At 41.5% G+C, this 13,042-nt stretch overlaps 1 protein-coding gene across 18 annotated transcripts in view; it reads right to left on the bottom strand.

Annotated features, from left to right (window-relative positions):
- Nucleotides 1-1,936: 1,936 nt before the first annotated feature.
- Nucleotides 1,937-13,042, bottom strand: part of clasp2 (cytoplasmic linker associated protein 2) — a 71,097-nt gene continuing 59,991 nt past the window's right edge. For all 18 annotated transcript variants that reach the window (XM_071204843.1, XM_034094100.2, XM_034094103.2 and 15 more), the window contains 10 exons: nt 11,525-11,668; nt 11,050-11,193; nt 10,833-10,939; nt 10,127-10,265; nt 8,427-8,604; nt 6,983-7,176; nt 6,750-6,878; nt 5,977-6,183; nt 5,512-5,628; nt 1,937-3,410 (listed from right to left, as the gene is read on the bottom strand). In XM_071204843.1, coding sequence (XP_071060944.1) covers nt 3,333-3,410; nt 5,512-5,628; nt 5,977-6,183; nt 6,750-6,878; nt 6,983-7,176; nt 8,427-8,604; nt 10,127-10,265; nt 10,833-10,939; nt 11,050-11,193; nt 11,525-11,668 — 1,437 coding nt within the window. In that variant the 3' untranslated portion in view covers nt 1,937-3,332. The remainder of the gene's footprint in view (nt 3,411-5,511; nt 5,629-5,976; nt 6,184-6,749; nt 6,879-6,982; nt 7,177-8,426; nt 8,605-10,126; nt 10,266-10,832; nt 10,940-11,049; nt 11,194-11,524; nt 11,669-13,042) is intronic.

Here is a 13,042-nt window from a genome sequence, read left to right as displayed (position 1 = left end):
TTTAAATATTGTCCATTATATTGTTTTATTTCTTCCTGTAATATACTGAAGTAAAGATATAAAGTAAAATAAAAAGCACATTTTCAAAGTAGAAATATCGTTAAACTGTATTTAGGGATTTTTTTTTAGCACATTAACTGCATGTCCTGCAGGCTGTTTCTGTATCAGAGATCCTCATTAGCTGCTCCTAAATTTACAGCCCAGAGCACACATGAAATTCAGCACTTCTCAAATAGCTATGTTGCATAAGTCATGTGTGTTGCGTTTTACACCATGTCTGGGTTTGTCTACTTTATTACCCATTTGCACATCCTGCAGAATTTGAAAAGATGATGGGTATTTTCACCTATTTTTGGAATTGTATAGACCAGGGATGGGCAACTTTGATGGTGGTGGGGGCCACATCATTGATGTACTGGCCACCAGGGGGCCGCAGATTCACTTGACGCACACACACACACACACACACACACACACACACACACACACACACACACACACACACACACACACACACACACACACACACACACACACACACACACACACACACACACACACACACACACAATGTAATTATTAACAAATGTACTAAGTCTGACATCTTCATTGACATTTTACAATCAAAGGGAACATCCCCCAAAAATGGGAACATCCTCTAATAAGCTCACTAAACAAATATCAGTTCAGACATTTTATTTCATTTTTACAAGTGGCATGTTTGTATTGAACAGGTTATTAAACAGTGGAATAAAACTATTTTAAACTATTGGAAAGCACGGAAAATGTGTGTGTATTGAGATGAACCATTAGATGACATACACATGAAGTAATGAACACTAACCCAGACATTAGTTGTCTAACTTGAACCTAAAACACTTGTAGCCAGTCTCTGCATTCCCCTTATTCCACAATAAGGGGAATGTCAACACAGACACCTGTCAGCCCGCACTCTGCTGTTCCTCAGCACCACTCCCCCTCCCTCCCGCTGAAATTATGAATGAAAAGCGTAGTAATCATAGATAACACGGCAGGGTCCGTGACAGTTTGTTTTCATCTGATTTCAAATAAACAAAGACTTGGCTTTCAGAATATTAAACTTGTTTCGCCAAATTCAGATGATAAAAACAACTTTTAAGATTGTAAAGGCATAATTACAAGAGGCAACTTAACGTCACAGCAGGGATAACAGCCGGTGTTTCTTGTGAGGGTTTCACCGGGAAACAAACACAATACACACAAATGCGTCACAGATTATTTCGCGGTATTTGAAATCATCTACGCAGCTCGCGACGTAACTAGGAGTCTAGTGGACGGTATCAGTACTACAAGTAAAACAAAAATATATATTTTTTTTCTAATTTTTTTTTATTAATTACGTTGTTTATAAATTAATCTGAGGGCCGCAAAAAGACGAGGTGCCATTTGCCCATTCCTGGTATAGACCAAATGATTCAGAATTAATGAAAATGAACCACTTGTGATCCCTCATCACATATTACAGTTTCATTTGAAAGATTTTTAGATGCCCTAAGAGGAATAGTATTTAGACGACCTCTAAAATAATGCACAATTCCATCCAAGATATTTATTTTCTTTCAAAGATATCCCTTTTATCATCAGCTTTGATGTTAGAGAACACTTATTCCAAAAAGGGCAGAGGCATTGTGGCAGTTTGGAGCATTTCTGGAGTAACTAATGATACATGTTTTACATTTTAGGATCTCTCAATTTAAAAGTACAATTTGGGGATGGTTTACCACTGATGCTGGGTCAGTAAGACAAAGAAGAATAGTTTATATAATAATAGTTTTCAGTCTTTAGTGTTGCGAACAGTCAACATGGTTGGTAAATCCCTTCTGCTGTAAACATTTCTATCCACCTGTTATCCCGGGACTTTTTTCCACTGCAAAAAAACACAAAAAAAGAGACAAGCTTATCATGATCTGTACAAGTTCTTTATTGTAATGTAAGCACAGCTTTGTAAATGTACAGAGGAAACACAACAGTGAAAACTAGAATGTTACAAGAAGAGGAGGGAAAGAAAGACACGATGAAGAGGAGGAGAGAAAAGGGTGACAGGACAATTCTTTTTTCAGGGCTGTAAATAATACATTTCTACAGATTTCTTAGCAGAGAAAAAATAAGTGTGAGTTCGAAAGAGAGAGAGACTACGGGTAGAGCAACAAAGAGATAACAAAAAACTGGTGGGCACAGGTGCGCGTGTGCCCCCCCCGGGTACATTTCTAAATGACAGTTAATGGATATTTAATTTGAATATCATATATAGATACATATCCACTATGTGATAATAAGCCATGTCCTGTCATACTTCATGTAGTAAGCACCCGTTTCTCCCCCCCCCCCATGTCGCCCAGAAGTGGACCGATCCAAGATGAGCTGGGAGAAATGGAGACCATGAATTTTTCTGAAAGGGGTGGACATTATTCACATTCATTTAAAACATCAGCCACGCTTTTCTGACTGTCGACAGACCTTCAATAAAACCTTTTTAAATGTAGTCTCATGCATAGCCAAGCACATTACACCTTCTACAATTGGGAATCTGTTCTGTAGTCGCTGTGAGCAGGCCATCCCGCTGTGACTCGCGTTAGTGCTGTGTGCGGTTGTTTGGTCGTACCTTTTAGGCTAAGCAGCACCTTTTTGAAAAAAGAGAAAGTGTGTGTTTATGTGAAATCTCCGGACATTAAAAACCGCTGCAGTAAAACCTCATTGCGTAAAATAAATCAAAAGATATGACAATGTCAATTTTCATTCCTGTCTACCTGGCCACGCTGTTCAAGAAAGACACAATACAGCGCCTTCGTCTCAGGCCTGCTCTATGAACCACACCCCCCCCCCCCCTTTAAAAATGAGACACACCACTTCCTGTTGACATTGACGTGTTATTCAGAGGGGACGCTGTGGTGCTCAGGACAGAGGACGGACATTTAGTATCTTCATCCTTTGAGAGATTAGTGACAAACTTGGGTGTGACTGAATGTGTATTATCTGTTTGTGTGAGGGTTCAGTTCAGTCTGAGATCAGGGAGCGTCCTCAGCGATGGTTGGGAGAACAACAACACTCCTCTTCTGCACCACAACTCCCATCTGGTAGAAGGAGAGGAAATGTACGTGGACTGTGTGTATCCGTGTGTGTGTGTGTGTGTCACTTTGCAAGCGTACGTGTGGATGTATGCGGTTGGCTCCTGTGAAATCTGTTAGGATGTGTGTTCGTTCTCGGCCTGTGTGTGTGAGCTCGTGAACTGATGTTTGTGTTTGGTGGGCAGAGCTGCAGTTCTGTGGTTGCCCTGTGGGAGGGCGGTGGGTCTCCTATAGGCAGTCAGACGGGGGCTCACCACCACTGGAGCCGGACTGGGCACGCTTGATGTACAGATTCAACAGCTTCAGCTGCAGACAGAAGAACAGAGGGCGACAAATATGTAAATGTGGTCAACCTCTAGGGTCAAACAACGTGCATTACTGATGGGGAAAAACAAGTCATTTTTATTCCATTTATAAACACTAGACATTTTTGCAATGGGATAACAATAGCAATGAATTGGACCACAGAGATGTTAAGATTCACCGATTCGCATCGGTGCACCGGCATAAACGTTCAAGATGCGAGTGCACCGGTTGAAAGAGTGCACATCGGCTACAGTTTGGGTTGAACCGGGTTGAACTCGCGATGCATCGATTGCGTAGCCTCTTTGCATCGGTAAAAAACCGATTCATTCATATAAAATCCCTTCATCTTGTCAACGCTCAGCAGAGACGATCTTTGATATTTGCTTTGCCACTACGGAGGCCGAGAGTCTCAGTTATCAACACACACGGAAGTTGAGGAGAAAGAGAAACACAGCGCACCGAAAAATACTTACAAATCAAACGTTTGGCAACACTTCGGATTGTTCAAGAAAGACGGTGTAATAGTCCTTTATGCTATATAGTTGACCGCAGGTCATGGAGAGTAATAAGGTATCCGTAGACCTTTGTATGAGGTATCTTTATTACTTAACAGGTCTACAGCCATGATACATAGATCCGTCCTAGATGCGGGCTTGCATACACACAGTATCACTCCGCAGCCGCACCCCATCAGTAACGTCCTGATGGTATATGGGCGCAGCACTATATACTACAGACTGTCAACTTCAAAAATCGCTCGCAAATTGTTAACGATGCCGAGCCGCTTTAAAGTACACAAGTAGTACGAGGAACTTAGCGACGCACATAAAGAGGCGACAAGGGGTCTGCGGCTGAAAAGAGAAACCTGAAAGTTAGACAGAGAGTTAAATCACTCAGTGAGGTGTTCTGTCAGAGAGAGGTGTTTAGTTTACAGCAGCCCGTGACTGCCAATAATAGTTTACATGTCTTCCTTACTGTAAACAGTTAAACCTGTTTGTGAAAGGTTATTTGTATTTTGTATTGTTCATATAGAAACCACTGCTTTCTGCTCACTGGTGAGTTAGACTATGAAGGAGTGTTAAGCACATCAGGCTGGCAGCTGTATGGGCATTGCACTATGGTAGCTGTTATTTGCACATTGTTAATCATGAGCAATGAATCCTTACATTGTTTAACTGTGAGGTGTTATACAATTGTACTGTACTCTGGAGAGCTTTTAAAGGTAAAAAAATAAACAGCATGATGGGATGTGCAGTACCAAATATGTAAAGCACTTTTTTGTTAATGTATGATTTGCTGCATATAAGGAATAAAACAAAAATCCTCTGTCGTACCATATTGAAGTATCATTATTTTTGCATCGTGTTGAATCGCATCGTATCGCACCGAATCGCAACAGGGGTGAATCGTATCGTATCACATCGCCTGGTGTTTCAAATGTATCGTTAATGTATCGTATCGTGGCAACGTATCGAGATACGCATCGCATCGGCCTCAGTGATGGAGATGCACATCCCTAGACTCACTACACCCATCTTCGAACACAAGCCTTCATATTTTACATTAACTACAAATGTGTAAAGATGTCAAATTGAGCCAGGGGCGAATCATTTGGCCAGCCCCATCTTTACTCACACAGCCTTTTTGTCTATGATGTCAACTACACATCTGTCAAGTGTCCTGTTTATGTTCTGCACTGTTGAGACGCTATGCCTTTGCACCCACATACCAACAGAAAAATAAACTCTGGGGTGATTCGTTTGTCTTGATTTGAATTGTAATGCTCTACTGCAGTTTCATTTCTTTCAGTAAGTAAGAAACATAAAAAAGAAAGAGATTGGGAAGACTGAAAGAAAATATGCTACATCATTCTGTGTTATTTCTATGTAAATATTTCAACAATAAAATAATAATAAAAGAAAATATATTAAATACGACAAAAAGACCACAGTTGTACCCCTCTGGATCATGGAGCATTCTCAATAAGCCAGATTTCAACCAAAGACAGAAAGAGCTTGGTAGCACAGATGACAACATACATTTAGTCAGTTTACAAGTTGTGCTTATAGTCCATGTCTAATATGCTTCGAGGTCAGGTTACCTTGCTGCTGGAGAGCTGGTTGAGGTGCGGTTTGAGGTCCTCTCCGATCACTGCGTAAATGGCAACCAAGCAGAACACACAGGCTTTCCTTACGCTGCTCTCAGAGTTGTCGTAACCCTGTAAAACCAGATAAAAATAGATAAAAAACCTGCAGAAAATGTGGTTCAAAATAAAGGATGCAGAGAAAGAATTCATGAATGAATGTGTGTGTGTGTGTGTGTGAGAAAAAGAGGTACATTAGTCAATCAAACGATTGAAATAAATAAGAGAATAGCCCCAAGCTTAACAAGTATCTACTAGAGTTGTTTAAATAGTAACACTCTACAGTAAAAGATGGAAATAACAACACTTCCTCTTACTTTTAATAATAATAAACCCAGCAAACTTCGAATAGTGCTTGATTGTGATTTTCAGCATTATATCTATTAGCGTGTTTAAAACAAATCATCTCTGTAGGCATGTTACCTGTATGAGTCCTGGCACTATCTCCGGCAGCAGGCTCATCAGGCCCTCGCGGGGAACCCTCTCCACCACCTTGGTCTGCATCTTGATGGCAGCCAGGTTGATGGGGTAGTCAGCTGACTGGATGATGGGACACAACACTTTGACACACTGGTCTGGACTGATGGACAACGCCAACATGGCGGCCGTCTCCTCTGCTGCTCGCACCACCTGCAGGAAGATACACAAACTTTATCAGATGCTGTGAAACAAGAAATATTGTAGCAGATGTTTGCACCTTTTTAATCCTTCTCATCACTTTCATCATCCATATATTAACTAAAACACAACCTATACCATCTCTTCAAGCTCACAAAGGTCTTCAAAATACATTTGTTTTCAAGTGAACTAATTAAAATGGTTCCCATACCTTCTCAAGCATCAAATGTAAGGACTTTGAAGCACAAGTTGTTTAAATTCAAGATAGCATACTTTGAGACATGATCATGGTTAATTACCATGAGCAGAATTTCAAAATTACAACTAGCAGGCTTTCATGCTGCTCTCTTGCAATGAGACACACATCTGAACGTAGAATATTATATATATATATAGATTATATTAAGGGAAAAGGATATCAAAAGGACTTCTATTCTTTCAAAAAACATAAATTCAAGAACTTTCAATGGCCCATGACTATTTTTACTACTTTCACGGCCTTAGCTTTTCCCTCATATTTACAAACTTCCAAGGGCTTCAAGGACCGTATGAACCATCATGTGTGTGTTATCTCGTACCTCCTTGTGGGGGTCTTTGTGAGCCTCCAGGGCCTTCATGATGGTGAGCTCTGCATAGTTTTTAAACCTCCAGGGCTGCTTCCCCAGAATCTCTCTCAACACCCGCAGAGCCAGCGTTCGGATCACATGCTGGGGGGAGAATCAGAAGGATTATAGAAGTTTGAAGGAAAGGAGTTTAGCTTGGCATATTTGCACAGTGTCATCCCAGAAGTGTGTTTCCAGTGTGTGTGTACCTCTCTGTCTCCCATGGTTTCCAGCAGGAGCAGCAGGATGGTCTTGAAGTGCTCGTCCCACACCAGCAGCGCGTTCTCGCGGATCAGCTTCAGCAGCTCGCACAGCGCTGTCTTCCTCTCCTCTATGCGCTCGTTGTGATTGGACAACTCTTTCAGCAGCTCGGCCACCAGCTCTGATTGGTCCAGGCTGCTTTCTGTTAAGAAACAATAGATAAGAAACAGTAGAATTTGAATCGCATTCTAATATCTCCATACCTTACTTTATCAGATAGATTTTATTTATACACAATTGGGCATTTATTTCGTCATGTTGAAACACGGCATTGCACATAATAAAAGAGTACAAAATAAACAAACATAATATAATCATCTCAAATATAAGGCCTGTAAAAAAATTGATATTTTATTTTGAATAGTTGTTTTAAAGGTCCCATGTCATGGCCATTTCCACTGATCATCATTCCATTGTTGAGGTCTACTAGAATAGATTTATACTGTGCAATTTTCCAAACTCACATTGGTTTCGCATACAGCATCTCTGTGAAGTATGTGTATTCACTCTCTCCACTAAACGGCTCGTTGCAGCTCTTGCCCCCCCCTCCATGTGAGCCCAGTGTGCTCTGATTGGTCGGGACCAGTCGGGACGTTGTGAATCGCGCTGAGTTCCGTGGAGGTGTGATTTCCTTGTTTAGCGATACACAGCGAAACACAGCCAAACTCACCCTGAGCACACACAAAGGCACAGCCGAAGTAAAAACAATAAGTGTGGCTTGATATTGAGTAAGAAAAAGGTTGATAAACGCTGTGAGAATGGGTCTGCAGAGAGAATTTCGCCGCGATCCCAACTGTCTGTTATCAACCTGCAGCCAGGGAGGAGAGATCAGCAGAGCTGCCTGCACTGAGTGTGTGAGGAAGTCCGTGGATTGGTAAATTTGGACCAATCAACGGGGGCTTAACGTAACGGCTCCGCGGACGTAGCGTATAACGGCTCCACGGATTGGTCCATTTCGTTCCGGGGACGACATGACATCATGATGTACCCGGAAGTATCAAATGGACAGTGACGTATCTCCAACGAGGCGTTTTGGGGAGGTTTTTTCTGTGTTAGAGTTTTACTCCCTACATGGTGTACTTTGAGGGTTTTGACTCTGCTGACCGTTTACATGCATAAAAACCTTCATAACACACAAGGGGACGGGTAATAACCGGAAAAGCATGACATGGGACCTTTAATGTAGTTACTCTCTTTTTAGGTGAGTTTTTCTTATATAAGCCATGATTAGTTTCTTTCTCACCTGCACATGTATGTTACCTCTATTTACTTTTCTCTGTCCAACCTTTATTTCAAAAAGAGGTGCAAATAAAACAAGAAAAAGCCATGCACAATTATAAAAAAAACTTGTTTTCCTGTGTCTGTGTTTTCCGTCAGAATGTGTTTGTGTACCATCTGTGAGCTGCTCCGAGTCGTCCATGCTGGTGTCTTTGCGGCCGTGTTTGAAGGGAGAGTCTAAGAAGTCTCGGGCCCCTCGGGGGCTGGAGGACAGCAGGGGGGTGTTGAGGAGGGACGTCTTGTTGTCCAGAGCCATGCGGCCTCCGTCCACAAAGTCCGTCCCGCTGTCTCCCTGGAGAAATGCAATAAAAGAAAAACATGGCAGGTCATTGCAGCTGAATTTTAGTTGATTGTTTTCTTTTAAAAAACATCCCTAAATGCTGAGCAGTATGTTGTGTCAGCAGGTATAGATACTGGTGTAAACAAAGGAAACATAAACCCATAGTTTTACTTTCCAGATTCACTCATCTGGATTAATTGAAGGAACTCGACCAGGACTTTCATATTTCATATTTCAGATGCTTGACATGGGTAAAATGTCAGGAGGTCACACTCTGTACTCGAGTACATCGTGTCCTTAAAAAGGGTTGTCGAGCATCCAGATAAAAGGGGAGTTTCTTGTTTAGAAAATGTTCTTGGTGTCGTTTACACCCATTGGGGATCATAACAAACAATACACGTGATTTTATCAGAGGCTGAGGAGGATTAAGTTCACAGTCGAGCGTTCATCAACAGCTAATGTATGCCTCTGGGTTCCCACGCTGCAGGGGGAGTGGTGGAGGGATCGGATGGTAGGGTCACATACAGTTAATATAGCTAGCTATGTGTGTGCGTGTCTGTCTGTGTGTACTTGTGTATTTAGACCTCTGCAAGACTTTACATTTAAATCTGAACTTTGACAATATTGAACCACTGTGGGAAATGCCTTATGGTGGCATGCGTCAAGAAGACAGTACTAATGGGTAACTTAGTTATTTGTTAACCTGTTAGCCTGCAGCCTGGGCTACAATGTAATACTTTCAGGCAATTGCATTAATTTACGTCTAATAAAAAGGGCTTTATATTTCCACATCATTTTTTTAAAAGGACCCTACAGAGGAATAAACATTTATTCTTTACCTTTCAAGTGATCTGGGCTACTTGTTAATGAGTCTAACAACGCTCACTGTAGGAAAAGTCTCCTTCTTAAGTCTTGCTACTGTTGAGTGCAGAAAGCATGGTTTATTGTTACAAATAAAACTGTTTCCCACAAGAGGGAATTCAAGTTAATTATGTTTCTGAAGAAAGCAGGAACTGATGAACATTAAAACCTGATTAAACAATAAATGCATTCAAGCTTTTTCTCTCTTTTGCTACCACTATCCCCAAAACCTCAAATATTATTATTTGCAGCAGTAGTTTGCTACACTTTCATTAAATATTGTCTCTCTGCAACTATTAGCTTCTTTACAACAAGCCAAATAGATGAGTTAAGGCACTCATTTTGTGTAAGAATTCCTAAAAGATGGCAGCTTTTTCATTTTTACACCACTCATCTTGGCTGGTCATCTTTCACAATAACATCTGTAAATGATTCACCTTTGTTCTGATTCAAAGTCATGTCATCATGCCCGAGTAAGAAAATGTCACACCAAACCAAACAAAAGTGTTGCCAACAATTACAGGAAGAAAAATCCTTCACAAGAATATTTTACAGAAGCACCGTTACAACTATAAGTGTTTGATATCAGCCTGGATATGTGGTGAGGTACACACTGGACATTAGCATCAACAAATGAAACTTGTCTCCTCCTTCCTCCTTCTCCTCCACTGACCTCCTCTCCATGCCGGTGGATGGGTTCGTTCATGTCCTCCTGGCTGCGGACGCTGAAGTTCTGGATGGCCTCAGTGACGCCTTTCAGAGAGCTGTAGATGTCCTCCGAGTTCATGTTCTCTGTGTCGTAGTCAAATGCACTACACACACAACAAAAGAAAGGTTTACAGCTCAATTGAGTCATTAAACTGCCCTGCTAAATATCACTTTGTGTGCGATACATACATTTAACATGGAATAAAAACGTTTTCTTCTTCTAGAATCATTGTGATTGAGATTCATATGACCTTAACCCAGAGGGTTTTACTACAAAAATGTTTTTTAAATTGTGAACTAGAGACATAAAGAAGAAGAAGAAGGAAGCAGGGCACTGCACTAAATGTTCGCTACGTATTTGGCAACAGCGTTTTCATTTCCCTTTAAGCACATGCACCTTTTCAACAGGGCAAAAAACCCATACACACTATTTGCACAATTGAGGATGTTTTATCAAATCTTGTTTGTTTCATATCGCTTCTCAAATGTACTACTTTGATATGTGCATACTTTTTTTTTAAATGGAAAAACAGCTCTTGTCTCTTACTGCTGTGGTTTGATTCATACAGAGATCTGCAGACTTTTTACTCTTTTCGACCGTGTAGATGTTGGTCTATATAAACACTTATTTGTCAATGATTGTTAGACTTTCCAGTGTGTGTGTGTGTTACCTTGGTGAGGGGGTGTTCTGGGAGGTGTTGGTGGGGGATGTGACCGGGCTGGACCAGTTTGCAGGAGACCGGGGGGTGTGGCGCGTCAGAGGGCTGCCCATTGGTGCCTGAGGAAGTGACACACAACCAACCAAGTTAATTTGAGCTAACAGAAGTAAGCCATTCATGTTATAGTGTAATGATTAACTTCACGTGTCTGTAACCCTCCCTTTGTTACCTGCGCAGCGTTGCCAGTGTTCTTCAGATGGTTCTGAAGCAGCTTGGTGGCTCCGTCCTGAAAGGTTTTGGGCAGAGCTGCCAGCAGCATGGTGAACTCCGGAGTATTGAGCTGGAAGAGCGAGATTAACACCGACTGGGCTGCCTGTTACACACAAAACAAAAAGATCCGTCAGCTAGAAATCTCATGTCTTGAAGATTACAATTCCTATACTTTTACATCTCAGTTATACAAATATAAGAGAGTAAAATCATTTGGTTTTGGATCCTCTACATTGGAGCAATACCGGTTATAAAAACAAACAATATAAAAACATTAAGAGTTAATATGCAATACAGTAATAACATAAACAATGGGCATATGCTAACATATTTATATTTGTGTGTACTCTTGAGTTGGAAAGTGTGGCAATTCTTTCCAATAACATGATAATGAACCGTTGGAATAATATCTTGTTCTGTCTGTGAGTTCGCACCTTTCTGACGTCAGAGCTCTTGGGTTCGGTCGTCCAGGTGATGATGCGGGAGATGGCCAGTCGAGTCTCGCTGGAGTTCACAAAGTCTGGAGCCTCCATCTGTAACGTCAGCGTGTCGATGTACTTCAGAATCGCCACCTTCACCTACAAGACAGAAATGAGCATTCATACATATCATTAGATAGCCGACTGATAACAAGGAAAAAGCATGGCCCTAAGTCACCTGCAAAAACCAAAAATACAGCAATATCAAACACAGGCGTGAAAGAGTGAGCACGAATGTTCACAGTCAGCGACAGCTTCTCTTGCAGGTCTGAAAAAATCAAATAATCTGATGAATCAGTGAGAAGGGCAATGTGCATAATGGTCATGCTTTATCACGTGGAAAAACAAATCAATGAAATTAAAGCAATGACAAAACAAAGGATTCAATAAATGCAAAGATTCACTGCACGCTCTGAAACGCATCAACTGACTCCTGAGTTTCCTCCATCTCTCTCCTTATGCACCTCAAGGACCAGAAACTTCGTCCAAATCACTTAGCAGCAAAGTGCGCGCCATATAATGGCTCCCCCCGGAGCGCACTGACCTGGGAGGACTGGCTCCAGGCTGCAGCCTGCTCGTCTAGAGAGCAGGCGTGGCGCCGCGCTCTGGGGGGGAACAATCTAACCTCGGCCCCTCCCCTGCCTCGCCCGCAACACGAGCTCCGCACAGGCTTCAGAGAGAAAGAGGAGAAGCACCGCGTCAATCAACGGAGAGAGAAAGGGAGACGAGGACAAGGGAGGGGGAGACAAGAGAGGGAGGGAAGTGTAGGGAGGGAGGATGCAGAGAGTTTAAGAGGAGTAATACGATTGGAAAGTAGGCTATATTGAAATGGTATCATCTGAAAATCGGGCAAAACACAATTTCATTGTTTAGGCCACATGATGGCAGTAAAGCGCTGTGATGCCAATTTAAAAAACACAACCAGCGGTCCATGAGACTTCATGCATCAGTTTATGAGATGGATAATGACTGCTGTGCTGCTGAAATATTATATTATATTAACATGATGCGTGCACATTTATCAGAGTTGCAAGGAAAGACACCTCAGGCAGTATGTTTATGTTTAACGTTCCTTTTCGTATTTATATTGTGTAATAGTCATATATATTTTTCTGGAAATTCTATTGAAGAACTGTCCTGTCCAGTGAATTACATCACGTAGGAAAAACCCCGGAAGATCCAAGATTGCCACATTGATTTGCAAAACCTTCAAAGCTATTTCTAATGTCTCACTGCATATGTCTTTATATTACCCCGCCTAGTCAGATTTGTTACGTCACGTCATGACCCGTTTTTTTTTAGGAGTGTGAGAACAATGGTTTTTTTTAACTATAGAGTTTATTCAGGCCAAAGAATAGGACCATAACTGTGCTTTAAGTTGTTTTTACTGCATTACATTTGTCACTACAAAAACAACAGCTGACAAATGAGAAACATCATGCTACCTCTTGAATGACAGGAGTAAAAATATGC

The sequence above is a fragment of the Pseudochaenichthys georgianus genome, chromosome 11 (genome assembly GCF_902827115.2).
Source record: "Pseudochaenichthys georgianus chromosome 11, fPseGeo1.2, whole genome shotgun sequence".
In the NCBI taxonomy this organism is placed as follows: Eukaryota; Metazoa; Chordata; class Actinopteri; order Perciformes; family Channichthyidae; genus Pseudochaenichthys; species Pseudochaenichthys georgianus.
The sequence above is the reverse complement of the archived record's forward strand: the minus strand, read 5'-3'. Positions and strand labels throughout refer to the sequence as shown.